Genomic DNA, 18,278 nt, shown 5'->3' on the forward strand with positions numbered 1-18,278 from the left:
TGATGATATAAATTGAAAATAAAGATGTTTTTAATTAGGCGTACATCGTTGACATTGTTTTCTAGGCGGTTAAGTTTGGTTTAAAGGAATATTCCATCCAAAATCCTCACATAAAAAGTTTGTTTGTTCAAAGAGACCACAGGCACTGTTAAAAAAACAAAATGATTTAATTGGCTTATATAAGCACTATTCTTGTAGATTTTTGGACAGTTCCTCCCTAAGACATTGGAAAACTTTTGGGTATTCATTTATAATTGCTCTGTTTTTCTTTTGACCTTGAAGATAGGTAATCAAAATAAATAAATTACACTGGGAAGACACACACACACACATACAAACAAAAGTTAATCAAGCTGCAAGACTTCAAGATACCGAACAGCACACACTGATAATACTGAACAATGCAAACTGAGGTTTTTTCTGCTGCTCTCAACCAGCTAATGATAAACCTGCATGCTGAAGACTGTGATCACTGCGCTATAGAAGAAACCTCTTTTGCTTGTGAGGGTGGAGGGAGGGGTGGGGGGCACTTTGGGGCTCTGACTGTGGGCTTTTTCACCGGAGGTTTCTTGTGGATGGTCGGTTGAGATCGGGGTGCGGGCAGGGGCCGAGTGTTTGCAGCCACCGGGGCTGTTGTTGTCGGCGGAGGGGCCTGGGCCGTGGTCGTCGGCGGAGGGGCCTGGGCTGCGGTCGGCGGAGGAGGGGCCTGGGCCGCGGTCGGTGGCGGAGGGGCCAGGGCCCTGGGAGGTGCCGGCGCTCTCGGTTTGGAGAAATGAACTGACAGCTGCTCGTTGGATTCGCTAGCTTTGTTCGGATTGAAAGTTCTCTTCGCTGTAAGGTGACAAAAGAAAGACAGCAGGAAAAAGAGGGAGCGATCAGATAAACAGAAGCTTGTGATACTCGACATGTCAATGTGAAATTCGCTGCATGGTAACAGGGGTGCACCCTCAGGACAGACAAATCAAGCAATAGTCTGGGGCCCCATGAAACAAATGAGAAAGGAGGCTCCCAGGCAGCCTTTGGCAAAATTAATCACAAAGCTAACAACATCAGCAACCTCCCAAATGACCATTTGAGGCCTTCATGATGAACTGTCCTACTTCACAGGAAAAATAAGCTGATTTACAACCTTGAACAAAAGCTGGTGATGGTATCTAATAACCAGCTTCTGCACTGATCACCTGTTTAAATTACATGAAGGCTAAGAGGTATGCAGGGCATGGCAACTTTGAGTGACAGGTGGGCGCCCGCACAGGTCCCTGACTTCTTGGCATCACCTGCCCTCCCTCAGCTCCACTCTTGCTCCACCTCTTTTGTCCATTTTTGAATGATCCTGGAGTAAGGCGGTGTCAGGCACTGCCAAGGTGGTGACCACCACTGCCACTTGAGCTTGAAAAAACTTCTGTTCAGAAATCCTGTGAGTGATGTCACAGAGCCCTCAAACATCTTTATATAGCATAGTCACCCTTTGGTGCTACAACCATATTTGGTCTGGTATGACCGGTAGCTTACGTTAGCAAACGTTAGCAAACATTAGCTAACTTAAAGAGTAATTAAATTACTCTGTAGATAATTGACACTTTCAGTTTTAATGGGTCTACTGACCACCAGCCAGAGGGAATCCTTCTCGACTGTAGGTTTTTAATGCTAAATTAGTCTACAGGTTCTCAGTGTTTTTCTACAAGAAAGGATGTCCACATTGTTGTGTTTTGACAAACCTACCAACAGTAACATAGGAAGTAGGGACTTGACAAAGGGTAGGGCCCCGTGGTTGGTGATCAGCAGACCAATCATAAGGCTCAAAGGGTCACAAAGGGTCAATTAGCTGAGTATAGGTTGAATTCCTTACATTTTTAAATATTGTTATTTCAGCTTGTTCCTCCTGTAGGTGTCACGTGTGACCACAGTGGCAGCTGCTTTGCTAAAGTTAGATCAGTTTTCTCTGAAACCGAGTGTGGATGACAAATGCGATGATGCAATGTCAAAACATTCATTGCTTCCTCTTTGAATGAAACGCTAAATATCTGAACATGATTAATCATGATCGACTACTGAATTCTTCAGAGAGGGCAATGACCCATTTGATATTCATTTGTGAGAAAATGCTTTAGATTAATGTCCTCAGTTTTTTTCAGAGTATATTTTTCTACAGTGAGTTATTGCGTATCAACTGATCTGCTCGTCAGAACGGATATGGGATTTCCTTTTATAGATACTTGTCAGTGTTTAGACTACCACGATACTGCATTCAAATGCCAAGGATGTTTTTGAGTGTAAAATCCATTTTTGTAGAAATCAGATCCTTAAGGTATATGGTCTACCAAAGGTTTTATACTTTACATTTTACATTATATACCTCAGTAAGTTGTGATGGTAAATTCAATTAAAAATAATAAAATATTATCAGGTAAACTTAAAGAAAGACATCATTTCAGTTTTTTGGGCAGACAAAGGCCAAGTATTTCAGCCTCTACCCGCCAGTGAGGCAGTTTCAACAGATGACGCATGAACACAGAGTTTGATATTTTGGTCAGTGGTGTGAGACTTCCTGTTTCCTGTGTACATCCTGGTTGTTACAACAGGAGCGGTAGATTTATTTTTCCTCTCTCAGCGTGCATTAACAAGCCAACGCTTTGACTTTGTGAAAGGAAAAGAGCAGAAGTAAAGAATCTGAACAGGACATTACACAATGGAAGAGGGACAAGTAAGTAACGAGACGCGCCCGAGCCCTCAGCCCAAAAACAAGGGGCTTCTGCTTGTGAAGGAAAATATATACTGCCTGACCAAAAAAAAAGCCGCCACCAAAAAAAAAGGTCACACCCTCTAATATTTCGCCTTTAACTTTGCTTACAGCATGCATTTGCTGTGGCATGGTTTCGTTAAGCTTCTGCAATGTCACAAGATTTATTTCCATTCAGTGTTGCATTCATTTTTCACCAAGATCTTGTATTGATGACAGGAGAGTCTGATGGGTGCATCGCTTCATCTGCCTCTCTTCTTACCCTGATGCGATGGTTCCCCACTATCCTTCCAGTTTTTAATAATACGTTGGACAGTTCATAACCCAATTTTAGTAATTTCCACAACCTCCTTAGCTCAAAAATTTTATTTCACCAGGAGACCAAGAAAAACTCATTCACGCATTCATTTCTAGCAGGGTAGACTATTGTAATGGTCTATTTACGGGTCTCTCTAAAAAAACAGTTAAAACTCTTCAAATTATTCAAAATGCAGCTGCAAGGTTGTTGACTAGAACCAAGAAAAGAGATCATATTACCCCAGTTTTAAAATCCCTACACTGGCTTCCTGCGACCCACAGAATTGATTTCAAAGCTCTTTTACTGGTTTTTAAATCACTAAATGGTCAAGGACCTCTCTATTTAGCTAACATGCTCAAAAGGCACAGCCCCGCTAGAGCTCTTAGATCGGCTGAACAGCACCAACTTGTTCAACCCACTGCTCACTCAAAGTATGGGGAAGCTGCTTTCAGCTGCTATGCGGTCCGTCTATGGAACCACCTTCCACTAGACATTAAGACCTCTCCCACCATCTCCATTTTTAAATCTAGATTAAAAACCAAACTATTCGCTGATGCCTTTCACTAACCTATTTTGCACGTGTGCTCCAGAATCTTCACCTCTATGCTTCTTTCTTGTTTGTTTTTATTCTTTTTAAATTATTCTTTTTTTTTTTATCTTTTTATTATTGCCTTGATTGTTTTAATTGTTTTAGTTATTTTGATATTTTAATATTTGTTGATTTTATATGATTTGTTAAGCACATTGGGTTACCTTCTGTGTACGAAATGGGCTATATAAATAAACTTGCCTTGCCTTGCCTTGCCTTAGATGTTTTCTCTGTTTGATGCATGCCAATGATTTGATCCTTCTCAAACAGACTAACATCTTTTCCACAACCACGGGATGTGTCATTAGACATGGCTGTTTAAGAAATGAGAAACGACTCATCGCATCAGTTGGGGTTAAATAACTTGTTGCCAGCTGAAAGATAATCACTCATGCAGTAATTATCCAATAGGAGGCTCGTACCTATTTGCCTAGTGAAATTCAGGTGGTGACTTTTTTTTTTTGGCCAGGCAGTGTACATTGGGTCAGCTCACTGATTTACACATGAAGATCAGTTTGCTTGTCATAAAAATCGTTGTTGTTCTGATTTGTCTTCATAAAATGTGAAATAAATGACAGGAAGGAAATAATTCAGATGAGGATCGGGGTTGTCTCATGTTGAGCTTAAAACTTGAGTACAACACATATTTGTCAAAAAGTCTGTGTGGAAACCAAGTTTGTGGAGTTTGACCCATACCTACCCAAACTTGTAAATATTAACTGCTGCAGCCCCTGCAGCATCAATTCTGATGATTAAATCTGTATGAACAATGTACTTTTGCTGTGGGTATTTAAAACCAATTTTGTTTTGTAAAGTAAATGTAAATGTTGCCGGTGCACACCTATACTTACGTTTATACGGCGATGTGATCTTCACGGATGCTCTGGGGGAATCCGGTGGCGCTTCCATAATGGGCTCCAGCTGACTCTGATCTGAGCACTGCTTCTGGCTTGGGTTTGCCGTTGATCCTGTAGCTCTGGGGAGAGGCGACGGGTTCTGGTTTGCATTGGAAGCCGGAATGGGGCTGGGGTCAAGGGAAGACGAGCTCTGGGGTGTTAGGTTTGGATGGGCTGGTGGTGGCGCTGTCTCGGTTGTGGGGCTCGCCCAGGTGGACGTGCCGCTGCGACTGCTCACAGATCCGGATTTCACCAGGAATGAACCAACACCACTGTCCTGAGAGGCTGAGCTGTTGTGAAGTAACAGAAAAAGGTGAATGTCAAGGGGTATATATGCCACTTGTTCTGTCAGTCCAATGATGATGTGAGGTGGGCTGTGGTTTTTGCACTTGTAAAGTGGTACCTGTTTGTCTTTGAAAGGGGGAGGTGAAAAGAGGAGCAGGACGAGGTGGTGGATGAGGAGGACACTGTTCTGCTCAGTTTCTCCTTTTCTGAGAACAGAGACTGGGTGGCAGGAACCTCTGGGGCCTCGGGTAAGTCTGGGATCTCAAAGGACACGGCTGAGCAAAAGAAAAACAAATATACATGCGCTTCGTCAGCAAACCATTAAAAATAATTCTTACACCTTGGGTCTTATTTGGATGGTGTTTTCCATTCAGTGCACTCGCCCAGTTTATTGATGAGGTCTAAAAATTCAGTGACGGTACTAAGAACAAAACCACCGAAGCTAAATCTGACAGGAAGTAGAATTACAGGACAAACTGTTGTAAACATGCATTTAACAGAGTCACTGCTTGGTTCAGATTTGAACTACTTGTAGTTTCCTGTACAGTGGGTGTAGTGGGTGCACTGGCTTCCAGAGTAGGTGCAGAAGCAGCAGCAGCAGCAGATGCCACAAGATTTATTCTCAGTATTACTGCACTACTGGCATTTCACTGCATTAAACCACATGATGTTAAGGCTTCTAACATACCATAGCTGAAGAAAAACATAATAAATACCAGACATACAGTTAGATATACAGTTGTTACAGTAACGCAATCATGCTGTCCAGCAAAAAAAAGTTTTTTGCCTACCTTCGGGGAAGAGGCTGGAGCTGTTCTGAATAAGAGGCTCGATGACCGTCACCACCTGGACTGAAGAAGCTGACGCCATGTCAAAGAGAGCAGCTTCCCTAAGGGGAGAAGAAGAAGTCAGAAGTCAGAATATGGTGTTAACAACTCTGTCCTCCGTGGTTAGAGATAGTCAAAGTTGTCACGTTATCTTGCAAACACAAAATTCACCAGTGACAAACAGTAAAAACTTTGCGTACAAACGGTGGTTTCGTTTGTCGAAAAGAAATACCCACTGAGTTTCAACCATCTCTATAAAAGGTGATCTCTATTTATGCAAAGCTGAACATCTTTCATATTTTATCACATTAACGTTAAAAGGATGCTGCGGTTTAGTTACGTGTGACCGACTCATCCGGTTGATAAAATATGACTCTTATACTGATAAAGAAATTAAGATAATTAATGAAGGAGGAGGCGGGAAGGGGGTTACGTACCCCTCGGCTCGTGGCCAGAGCAGGTTGGGCCCCAGGACGATGGCGATGTTACTGGGTGTCATCTTGTTTACAGCCTGCTGCTCAGACAGCAGAGACAAGAACTGGACCAGGTACCTGTCAGGGAAAGACGAAGGAAACACAGTAGACTGGTTGAGAATGGAGATACGGAAAGTCACTGAGGACAACGTGTTTGGTTTGAGTGGATGGTCGACCTGTAATAGCGTAAGAGGAAACACTTAGCATGCACCACTGAATGACATACTGACGATTTAAGGTCAGATATGACAACTGGGAAGTGATGGTTTTCAGGTTTTAACACTTGCAATTTAAGAGAGGCTGTACTCATGAATAACTGCACTTTCAGCTAAATGCTAATATCAGGATGCTCACAATACCCAACGCTAACATAATAATTTAAGTGCTGTATGTTTAGTGCTTTCTCCAACATTTACCCAGACATTTTGGTCCCAGGAACTTTTTTAAAGGAACAAAACAGTTCTCCAGGTTGTTAGTTGGTGTTTCTACAGAGCTTTGAAGACCCGTGAAGATTTGGTCCGCTGACGAATGTGAACGCAGCGGTTGTTGTGGCTTTTAAGTACGGCGGTACGACAACCTGCTCTACTCCAGTGGAGTCTGTACAACAACAATGTCATAAAGCGTCAGGCATCAATGCGACACTGCAACAGCACTCATGGAGGAGTTACAAGCTGTACTGTACCGTACTGTTAATGGTGATTTACGGCTTTGTAAGTCAACGCTTGAAAGGGGGCTAGCAGTAGCAACAAAGCTAAATCAAAACACTCTCAGTGCTAGACTCAAAGTTAACCCATACAAATTTATGACCTATCGTGAAGACTGACCCTGAGATAAAAGGCAATAAGTACTTGATCACAAATGTTTAAATCTGCTCCACTCCAAATGTTTGTGTTCTTTTGAAAACTACAACCTCCAAGGAGGGTATAGTGGAAGGTAAAACAATCTCCCCAGAACTTAATTTAGACCCTGGCCCCTGCTGTAGGAAACAAGTGCCTCCAAAGGTTCCTGGTTCCTGGACAACGTTCTTGTGGTGCAAACACGGCTTTAGTGCGCGTTAGCTGCTAACACTTTCGAATTGCAGTGGCACTAAATGCAGAATTTGCTGAAAACCACAAATGTCAGCCTCATTGTGACGTCACCAAAGCCACAGGTTTGTTTGTTTTTTAGGCGGCTTGACTGTGTGGACGATATTGCTCAGTCTGGATCAAAGTGATACAACTAACTGACAAGGCAGCTAAGTGACTAACTAACAAGGCAATACTGCTGTAAAGCAATATCGCTAGTGCATGACTGTGCATGCAGTTTCTAGGCCAACCTAAAGATATTTCTTCTTCCTGTAGCGCTGACTATTTTCAGTCCAAACCAGCAATAGAAACGTGTAAACTGAGTGCCAGACATAGAGCAACACAACTGATGATGCAAAACGAAAATGTTGATGATTGCTGCGCACCTGAGGTTGTCGTAGTTTTCTGGTGGCAGTTTCTTCAGTAGTATCTTGAACTGCTCCAGCTTCTCTGGCAGGTCTTTTTCCCTGCGAGGAAAGAAATGAAACTCAAGAAAACAGGCCACAGTAATATGAAGAAATGTAGAACTGTAAATACATACCCTGCCGCTTTAAACCAGTCGTTGTAGAGTTCAAACGTCATAAGAGGCTCGGGAAGTTCTCGAAGGTAACACTTCAGAGCGCCTGTCAGCACATCAACAAATAAATCCCATTTGTGTGCAGTCAGAGTAATATTTAATGTTCATTAATCCCTGATACAGCTGTGTGTGTAATAATGTCTTGCTGTTTTCTCTAATTATTTGATGATTTTATGTACACGCTCATGAAAGCATGGCTGCTGAAATGAATCTGCAGAGGAAATGGTGTATTTTACATTACTGGATTACTGGAAGCTGCTGTAGAGGGTGTGCTTAGAGTAAGCAGAAGAGGAACTGGGTAGTTAAAATGAGGTATAAAAGTCACGATGGATGAACAGAGACATGAGAGAGCAGCCATAGTGGAAACTTCTCCCAAAGGAGATTTAGGGAGAAATAAATTAAATGGAAGCATGCTTACCAGCGACAGCATGAGGGTCCATGCTGAACTCACTGTGGTCGACCGTCTCTTGGTCCAGACAGGTCTTCAGCCTCTTCACCACGGAGGCTGCTGCTGCCAGGCGGAACAGACCCTGAGGGAGAGACAGGAACGAATCAGTACGAGAGATTGGGGACGGTGGTGTGGTTAAAGTCAGGTAAAAAGAACAGGTTCAGGTTTTGGAGTTTTGGTGAAAGTTAGATGCAAATGAACCTGAGACCGAAACTAGGGCAGGGCTGGTAACAAGCCACAAAAACAGCCTGTTAACTGTTATGTGAGCCAGCCAGGCCCTGCAGAGATGACTTCATCTGTAGCCATTCAAGCAGCTGAAGGATTGTGGATTTGAATTTGTCCAATATTTTGTAGCTATTTATCTGCAAAACTAACAGCCCTCCCATCACCTTCAGCAGTAATTTGTGTTAAGAGCATATTAAAGATTGTTGGGTTGCTATGCGGACTCACTAAACTAACTGTGAACATGGTGCAAAAATGTTTGTGAGCATGCTAGCATACTGAGATTAGCATAGTAGCTCAAAAGACCCCAACGCTTCAGTCCAGCTTCATAAGAAAGAGGAAACAGTGATTTGCAAGTGTAATGTAATAGTTACTGAGGTTGAAGTGATAAATGTATGAAAGTGTATTATTGCATGCACATTTAAAGTTCCAGTGCATTGGATTTTTAGCCGTTATTACCTGTGCCTACACCTGTGGGAAAACACTAGAAAAATATGACAGAAACATGGCGGGCTGCGTGGAGTTGTACCTCCTTTCTAAGGAGATATGAAAATCTTATTCTCAGCTAACATAGTTACATAAATCCTGCACACTGACCTTTTTAAAACATTTAAAACAACTTACAGTAGGTTTCTGGAGGTAATATCTCTTTGAAGTTTCTGAAATTCACAGATAGCTCAGTTCATAATTTAACAAAACTGAAAATGAGGGTTAATTTGTTGTGATAAATTATTCCATTAATCACATGAGCACAACAGCAACTGAGTGTCTGGTTCATCTGATGACACCTGATTTCGATTCCAGGTCGCCTCCCTGACTGTGGTAACACGTCGTCAAAAATAACTCAGCTGCCTTGGTTTTAGCCGAGTGTTTTGGACATACCATGACCCAGATGACTGAAGGGGTAGTTTTCGCCCTGAATTACAAGCACTGGTCTGAATGCTAAAGTTTGCCTTCAGGGCTCTCTGGCAGAAAGGCTTTCTGGTCTCTTAACACATGGTTAATGTTGTGAAAGGGTCTATTTTTAGTTTCCCACAACTTAAATAGTTAGTTAAATAGTTTTGGTGCCTAAACCAAACAGAGTTTCCACTGAAAACTGAAATAAGGACGGACACAACCCCTGATCTCCTAGCTGATTGTCCTTTGTTTGACAGATTCAGCTCTGCCTTTCCTCTTAGACTCTTTAAACCACTTGACTAAGGAAGCAACCCTTTGTTTTCTCGTGATACAACTTAATTAATTTGTGCCGTGACTCAAGGTAGGGGTATTAGAAACTAATTGCAAGCACAGCTGTTCTTTGTATCTGTAGGAAGCAGTGTAATGTGAACTCTAGCGATGGAGAGATCAGTGACGGGATGGGTGCAAAGATTTTAGAAGACGCTGTCTCCTCCCATCGTGTCATCAGTCCTACCTCCTCTCTCATGCCTGTTCTCAGCAGCATGTGAATACACTCCTGGATGGGAGCAGCGATTTCCCTGTTGCTTTGAGACAGATGCGAGAGCAGAGGTTCCCCGTAGACCTTCTGGCTAGAGGAGCTTATCGGCGGCCCTGTGCAGTCATACAAGAGGAAATGATGCCATAATGTAGAAATACTGCAATGGCGCTGCAAATTAACTCACAGACAGCGGCTAACTAAGTTCACCTTTTTGACTATGATTCTCTTTGAGCTCACTGATGTTCTTGTCCAGGAACTGGTGCGAATTTTTGTGGTATTCTGCTTGCAGCTCGAGAAGCTGTGGATGGAGAAACAAGCAAAAGCGGTGGATATAAAAAGCAGTTTGAGGTCCGACTGCAGCTTTACGCTTACTTTGTGTAACATCTGCAATGAAATGGTTTAGTTTGTACGAATGCAAATCTTCTTCCAAGAACGATCGTCATCATAACTCACACGGATGAAGTAGTTAGCATAGTCGTCTTCCTTAGTTGCGAAGTGGTACAGGTCTGCAGAGTACTGATCCTACAGAAAGAAAGAAAAGGAAAAGTCAGAGGTGAAGACTACACTGCTAAGGTTAAGTGCCTTGCTAAACAACACTGCAGAAGGCTAGATGGTTGTAAAAAATAAAAAATAAAAAAATCTGTCACCTTGATGCTCTCCAACTTCCTCCTAGCTTCTTCCACTTCCTCCCTGAGCCCATCCTGCTTGGCCTGGGGACCTGTGCTGGCTTGACTCCTGACCACAGACATGCAGACATCATGCTACAAGGTTAAAATGCAACATGTGAAACTGTGACTGAGGCCGCGTAGCTCACCTGATTTTCGCATTGTTCCAGTCCATGGTGAGCTTTGCAAACTGTTTCTTGTTCCTGAGGATTTCTGGTAAATCATCCTAGAGGGGCGACAAATAAAAGGATTCACTTTAAAATACCTCACTCAGCTCCAGCTAGCTGTTAATGTGTTGTGTGCACATTCACACTTTCTGAGGATCGTTGAAATGAAACAGGTTACAGTAAATTGATGGAATCGGGAAGCCGGCGTTGTGCAGCTATGATGTATAAATGTGTGTCTAACACAAAACCAGAAGTATTATATTAACTCATGCACAACAACATGCAGCCGTTATCACCTCGCTGAGCTTGTTGAGCGGCTCCAGGACTTCCTTCTCCAGCTTCATCTCAAAGTCCGCCAGCATGCTGGCCAACATCTTCTCCATGAAACAGCACATCTCCAGCACCCTCCTGTCACGCACACAGCTTACGATAAATACTTATATCACAGTGTATATGCATTCTGCACAGATGAAAGGAGCCTCTTGGAAAGTTACTGCAAGGAACAAGGAAGTAAACATTTTGATCTGGAACATATCTTCCTCTGGTGTAAAATCATTGCACGGCAAAGTTATTTAAATCAAGTTTCACGCTGTTAGCTGCAGCCCATCCTGCTGATATATTACACCCACAAACCACAAACAGAACACATGCAAACAGAGAGCTAGTCACAAGTTGTGGACAGCGTTCTCTTTCTTTCTCATCCAGAACTGAAAACCTGAAAGTCTACTACTAGAGTCATGAGGCTTTCGCATGACAGCAGTCAACACAACCAATTCCGAGAGTTCAAGTAAAGATCATGGTTGGATAGATGGATGGATGGATGGATGGATGATTGACGGCACAGGATCAAATCTGTCACCTGATTGAGGACTCCGCATCGAAGTCCTTGAGGCTTTCTGCCATGCTGATTGACAGCAGCATCAGAGGAAGCTTTTTCTGCGGAGGGAGAAGCAGATGTGACACTTTTTCAGTAACCAATAAAACATTTTCAGACGTGGAGCATCACGTGGATGTGATCGGTCGCGCTACCATTCGTTTTTCGGCCTCCAGCCCCTGCTGACTCTGCATGCAGGACTGCAGCTTCTTGTGGAGGACCTGAGCCGCCTTCTTGGCCGGTTCCACCCGCTGCTCCACCTTCGATCGGCCAGAGACACAAAGCTTGTTAACCCTTTATAGTGCACTCACTGAAATACTAGCTTAGAGTGTTATTGTAGGGCATAAGAAGACTTTTTTTTTTTTTTTTACTTGATACGTGATATTTTTCAGATGTTGAAAGTCAAGGTCAGTGAAGTTACCACATATAATTCCGGGCCCTTAAGTTGTAAACAATGTAAACATGTATTTTATACCATTAGAGCAGAAGTGCTGATTCAGACTCTTGTCAAAATCAGAGGTGTATAAAGTACTTGAAAAAAATAACTAAGTAAAAGTACAAATACCATAACTGAAAATTACTTTGGTAAAAGTTAGTCACCCATAAGAAAATCACTTGAGCAAAAGTCTTAAAGAAGCTCACATTAAAGGTAGGCTACTTATAAGTATCTTGTGAAAAAATATACTCAAGTATCATAAGTACAAGTACAAGTAAAGTACAAAGTATTTTTACAGTAGCCTACTCATAAAAAGAAGCAAAACAACCAAAAATGGTTCTCCCGTTGTTCTCTTTATTTCACTTTCAGGTGAATGAAATAGATGTGGTATGATAAAAAACACTTGTAGAGTGAGTGAATCAAGTGTCTCGTGTCTGCCTGAGAACAAAATAAAGCGTCTGTCTGCCTAAGAACACAAAATAATGCCTCCTATCTCCTAGTCACGGGTGACTGTCGTCTTCTACTAAAGGAGATGCTGTCAGTGTGGTAACGTCTTCCGTGTCTTCCTCATCAGCGTTAACTGCGGAGGTAGCCATGTTGATGGCCGCCGCCCACGCGTCCGCATCCCGCCCTTACCTCTAAACCTCGTGAGAGTACCGTACGTTGTTCCTCTCGTCCTCTCGGACACTCCCATTCCAGGTAATCCTTCGATGATTAATTATATTTCTATTTTTAATTTCTATTATTTTTAATTTGTAACGAGTAACGAGGTGGCAAACGTCACAGTAACAGAGTTAATGTATATTTTTTAACTTTTAAATGTAGTAGAGTTAAAGTAAAAGTCCTTATTTTTTTTAAAAAAAAAACTCAAGTAAAGTACAGATCCTCAAAAAAAAAACTACTTAAGTAGTGTAACGAAGTACATCTACTTCATTACTATACACCTCTGGTCAAAATACACATTGTCACATTAGACAACATTAGGCCACTTCCTCATACCTAATAAAGCAGTTAGGCCCAGCGTTCATGTAGAGATGGACCTTGCAGACCAGATTTGACCTGAGAATGTCTTCTTGATCTTCTCTGACTGGCTGAGTGAAAACCACATGCTTCTTAAACTCAGGCACAGGGACGCAATTTAAAATGTGTGCTGAAGTTACCGTTTATGGTTCCTCGCCCTGTAAAAGGTAAAGCTCTTAGCTTAAAGCTGAAAACATACGGCTTGATTATGATGTGTTTGATGTGCTATTTTCCAAATAGTGTCTGCAAATAGTACGCGCAAGAGCTAATGTTACAGAAGTAGAAAGCATTTATAGTGAAGAAGCTGCAGGGATGAAACATTTTTCACTCACCAAAACCAGGTCCTCATGTAGGAGATCAGTGGCATCTTGTGACCTGCAGACGTGAACATTTTATTGGTTAGAGCAGGGGTGTCAAACTCATTTTAGTTCAGGGGCCACATACAGCCCAGTTTGATGTTAAGGGGGCCGGACAAGTAACACGATAGCATATTTACCTATAAATAACGACATCTCCAAATGTTTTCCTCCAAATGTTTCCCTAAACCCCGCATTTATTAAGAAAAAGAAATGCAATTTCTGTTTAATTCTAGGTCTTTTATTGGAGAAATTGCAGTTTATGTCTTCAATGTCATTTTTGCACTTCGCAAATTCATCCCGTGGGCTGGATTAGACCCTCTGGCGGGCCGATTTTGGCCCCCGGGCCGTATGTTTGACACATATGGGTTAGAGGATCCACTCTGTCGACAAAGGGGCCTGACGTCAAACTAAAAAAACGTTCCAACAAGAAAGATTCTGCTAAAGTTAAGAAAAGGTGATGCTTCCGGCCTCTAACACTTGATGCTCTAGGTTATGTAATTGAAAATGTATGAAAATGCCACCTGCAATAGTGACCCTGTACTGTTTTTGTTGCCTGATATTTTTAACAAATTTAGGATCAATTTTACTTTTACTCTAATTGTCAGTTGCAGGCCAAAATAACTTTGGCCATCATATATCTATGTTATTAAAAGGGCCACAGAAGTCACGTCTCTCGTGATCAGAATCTCTGCTAACATCCTGATGTTTATCAGGAATAGTATTTATCAGTGTGTTGACCGTTCAGTTCATCGTGTTAGCATGCTAACATGACAGCAGCTTTTGATTTTTTCATTTGTTTCTGCAGAAACGGTGTCCGATGTACTGTATAAAGCTCTCATATACGCAGGTATGTAACCCACTCTTACAACAGTTGAGTAATCACTAAGCACAAGAAATAAAATACATACTAAGGTTTAGAATCAGTGCTGCATGTGTAAAATAAAGGCGACACCCTGCAACAAACAAATACAAAACTCGTTAAAGCGTCTTACACATGAGCTCATAAATCCACAAAACAAATAGTGACCTAGTGATCAGTTAAAAGTCACCATTGAGTTCTTGGTCATCCGGGTCATGGTGTATTCAAAACCAAAGCCAAGACAAAGGCAACTGGAATTGAAGGTTTCTTGAAGACATTTCAGCGCTCATATCTGTTTCTTCACCAGTCCGACTGGTGACGGGTGGGTAGTTTCCGTTTTAGTTAGGAACCTTTGTTTCAGCTTTGTGTTTGGATAAAGGTCACCATTGTGGAAAGGATTTGTCCTCTGAGGACCATGAATGACACATGCAAAACATATTCATGACAATCCTTGCAAGAGTTGTTAAGATATTTTAAGCACTGCACGCAGAAAGGTTACTGCATATGCATTTTGAATAAAACGTAATCAACGTAACTGTGCCGACATTGCACCGATGTCCTGATCTGTTGACCATTTAAGGACATAAACTAAAACAAACCATTACAGGGGGCTTGCAGTTCGCAATTTGGGTCAGCTCTTCTGCACTGTACCTTTAAATAACATATATATGCATGCGTGGGTGGTAAAGGTACAGGGCTACCAAGCAACACTAAAACAATAACCTAAACCTGAGTGTGAGTGTGAGGGCTGCTGCTGTGGTGTAGCTCAGGACCCGGGGGGAGGGGCTGAAACACGTTTAAAAAAAAAAACTCTCTCTCTCTCTGCTGTTGTGACATCAACCGTGAAAAACCAAGAGTAAACCAAGAGGTGACGACAAACTTCTGGGCATATTTGAGAAGGTTTTTGAGCGTGTGTTACAACAAAAGGAAACCCAACCCAGTTCACCACAGGGTCAGATGAGCTTCAGCACCTCCAAGGTGCTGTTTCTGATTTCCTCCAGTGAACATGACATCTGAAGTTTCAAAACACAGAGAGGAGAAACTCCCACGGTGTTTGAAGTGCACACCGGTTCCCTTTTCTTTTATACCCCTGGCAAAAACAAAAGTTTGACTTCATGCAGGGCGTGCAAAAGTGCGTGTGTTATGTGTGTGTGCGAGTCTGTGTACTATATCAGAGTACACCATGCATGCAAAGGTTACAGCATCACCTTCAACTCAGAAGTGGGTGAAGAGTTGCTGTGGCGGATGGTTGCTGTGCTGCAGATGCATGCTGTGTAGGTTTATTATTAAACCAGAGTGAGTCAGAGGTAGAGGCCGCGTGGCCTGCAAACACACTCCTTTAGCCCCACTGCATGCAGGTATGCACCAAGAAAACCAAACAGGGTGTAGGTGTATGATTTCATCCACCACTCATTTGGGAACATGAGTCACCGACTATTTGGAAGTAATCGACATTTTTAACACACAAGCGAGACTTTTTTTCCGACCATTTCAGATTAAAGATCAAAGATTTTTTAAGATAGCTTTAAAGCTTTACTTCTGCTCCACAGTACAGAGATCAAACTTTCTGGCAGACGGCTGCTTCTTTCACAGCGTTCGTTCCCAACATACACCACAACCAGGGATCAGCTTGTCATCCGCTGACAAACTTTCAACGCACAGACGAGCCTGAGGCTTCCCTCAAAAACCCCCCGAAAGAGCGGGCGTCACTTTAAAGTAGAACCAGTGACTATGGCATGACACTTTTCGACACCGTATGAGTGAAGTGTGAAAACGAGAAGATGGAAGCCAACACCGAAACAAGAGTGAGTAGGTAGTGATGCGCAGGAGTTCCCGCAGAGACATTTTGTTGTTGGATTTAAGGAAGGTGGTGAATAAGACTGACACCTGATGAGCAAGCTGCAGCTTTGAGGAGGCGAAATGTATTAGGCATAACATTCCTAATGACCACCTTCCTAATATTGTGTAGGTCTCCCTTGTTGTGACTCATCAAAGAATGGACATGGGCCTTCTGAGGGTGTCCTGTGGTGTCTGCCAACAGAATGTTGTTAGAGGGGGACTTTGGGTCCTATGGGTTGAGGAGAGGGGCCTCTGTGGATCATCCCACAGATACTTGATCAGTTTGGGATCTAGTGAATTTGGAGGCCAGGTCAACACCTCGTCGTGTTTTTTGAGTTGTCCCTAAAGCGTTTTTGTGTGTGGGATGACTGCTGCCATCAAGGAGTGCCATTGCTATGGGGTGGGGGTACCTGGTCTGCTTTAGGTGGGTGCTACATGTCTAAGTAACATCCACATGAACACCAGGCCCAAAAGTTTCCCAACACAACATTGTATCGTCACAAGACGGTCAATGTTATTCACTTCTCCTGTTAGTGGTTGTAATGTTGTGGCTGATTGGTGTAAAAAAAAAAAAGAGAGAATGAGACGATAGTTTGATCAAACTGTCAGCGAGAGAGCCATTGCAGGTTTTCTAACATCAGCCACAAACTACGGTGACACCAGACCAAGTAAGCCTTCAGCAGCTGACATGTAACTATGGTCACCACTGTGGTTACTAATAAATTACAACTTCTTTAACATGAGGCATATTCATCGTACACAAAAAAAAAAAAAAAAAAAAAAAAAACACAAGAGAGTGAAAGCCCTTGAAGTTGGTGGAAAGATGAGTTCGGGAAACTGTTTAAATACATTTTCAACAATCAGAAGAGGACAGGCTTACCTTGTCGTAGAGCCAAACTGCTTCAGGAGGCTTAGAGACTGTCGGAGCATGCTGGCAGTGGAGTCCAACTAGCTTTTCTACCTGACCCTCTCAGTCCCGCTCAGCCCCTCACGGTATTCTGCTCCGAAAGCGTCCACCCAGGCTCCAGCTGTGTCACTTCATCAGGAACAGAGGGTACGGACGGGTCGCTGTGCCTCTCCCTGTGTGGTTTGTTTGCGTGTGTGTGTTCAATGCGTGTGTGTTCTTGCTCTCAGTTTTTGTTCTTGTTTCAGGAGCGTGCTCTTAAGTCACATCTAACACAAGTCAGCGAATGAGGAAGTTGCACAGATGAAATGTTCACTGTGAGAGGGAAGAGAGATTTTTTTTTTTTCAGGGTTTCGTTGTCACACTATGATTTGACTGTTAACCTAAAAGAAGACACACCGCCGATACGACTGATGGGTGCTGAGAGCTGATGTAATATATTTTTTCAGACTGACATGTACCAAAACAAGCTGGACTGGGTTTGATCTCAAAGATGCTTCGGCTCTTAAAATATTCTCCTGGCGGGCCGTGGTTAGTACGTACTTCTGTAAACGGTATTAGTACGCTTAACAGTTAAAAGGATGTGAAATGCCCAAAAGAGGAAACTATTAATGCTGCTGCCGTTTGTTTTTCTCGCCGCCAACTTTTAAAATAGTCTTATTTCAAAGTCACTATTATCTTAAACTTTTTTAAAAACAGTTTTTATGCTTGTGGCAAATCATTTGATTACTTTGTTGAGCATTTGTTGGTGTCATTTAGTCGTGTTGGGGCCCTAGGCAACAATTTCCACACTAGACTTGGTCAGGGACAACAAGAGTGGGACACATTGCTCTGCTAGTGGTACCAGTGGAAGTTATTTTATTCAAATCTCTCTTCCGCACAGTTAAGGTGAGACTAGCTGCAGTCAGTAAGCTATTTAGCATTGTTAATCGTCATTATCTACTTTCTTTACCATTGTCTAGCTTTCTTTTTTCACTCATACAGCGATAACTTATTTGCATTTTGAATTTGGCGACTTGCCCGTTGAACTGCACCTTTGATTATGACTAACTGGAGGTTACCTTGTTGTCATGCTAGCCATCAGTGGGTGGATATATCAGGGGGTAAGGGAACTTTTTGACCTTAAAATGGGCAAGCGGAAGGACTTTGACTAGAGACAAACTGCGATGGCTAGATGACTGGGTCAGAGTCTCCAAAGCCGCAGCTCTTATTGGGTGTTCCCAGTCTGCAGTGGTCAAAATCAAAAGTGGTCCAAATTAGAAAAAGCGGTGGCAGGGTCATGGGAGGCTACGGCTCATAAG

The 18,278-nt window shown here is 42.6% G+C and overlaps 1 protein-coding gene across 1 annotated transcript; it reads right to left on the reverse strand.

Annotated features, from left to right (window-relative positions):
• Positions 1-142: 142 nt before the first annotated feature.
• On the reverse strand, positions 143-17,342 carry sh3bp1 (SH3-domain binding protein 1). Its single transcript, XM_084567880.1, has 18 exons — positions 16,954-17,342; positions 13,349-13,391; positions 11,716-11,820; positions 11,546-11,622; positions 10,983-11,094; positions 10,669-10,745; positions 10,502-10,589; positions 10,308-10,376; positions 10,062-10,152; positions 9,831-9,967; positions 8,168-8,279; positions 7,714-7,795; positions 7,559-7,639; positions 6,073-6,186; positions 5,600-5,697; positions 4,927-5,083; positions 4,479-4,813; positions 143-831 (listed from the first exon to the last, which is right to left on the reverse strand). The coding sequence occupies exons 1-18, from the start codon at positions 17,001-17,003 to the stop codon at positions 470-472; spliced, it is 2,190 nt and encodes a 729-aa protein (XP_084424006.1). The 5' UTR covers positions 17,004-17,342; the 3' UTR covers positions 143-469.
• Between the last annotated feature and the right edge of the window lie 936 nt (positions 17,343-18,278).

The sequence above is a fragment of the Chelon labrosus genome (genome assembly GCF_963514085.1).
Source record: "Chelon labrosus genome assembly, chromosome: 19".
Classification (NCBI taxonomy): domain Eukaryota; kingdom Metazoa; phylum Chordata; class Actinopteri; order Mugiliformes; family Mugilidae; genus Chelon; species Chelon labrosus.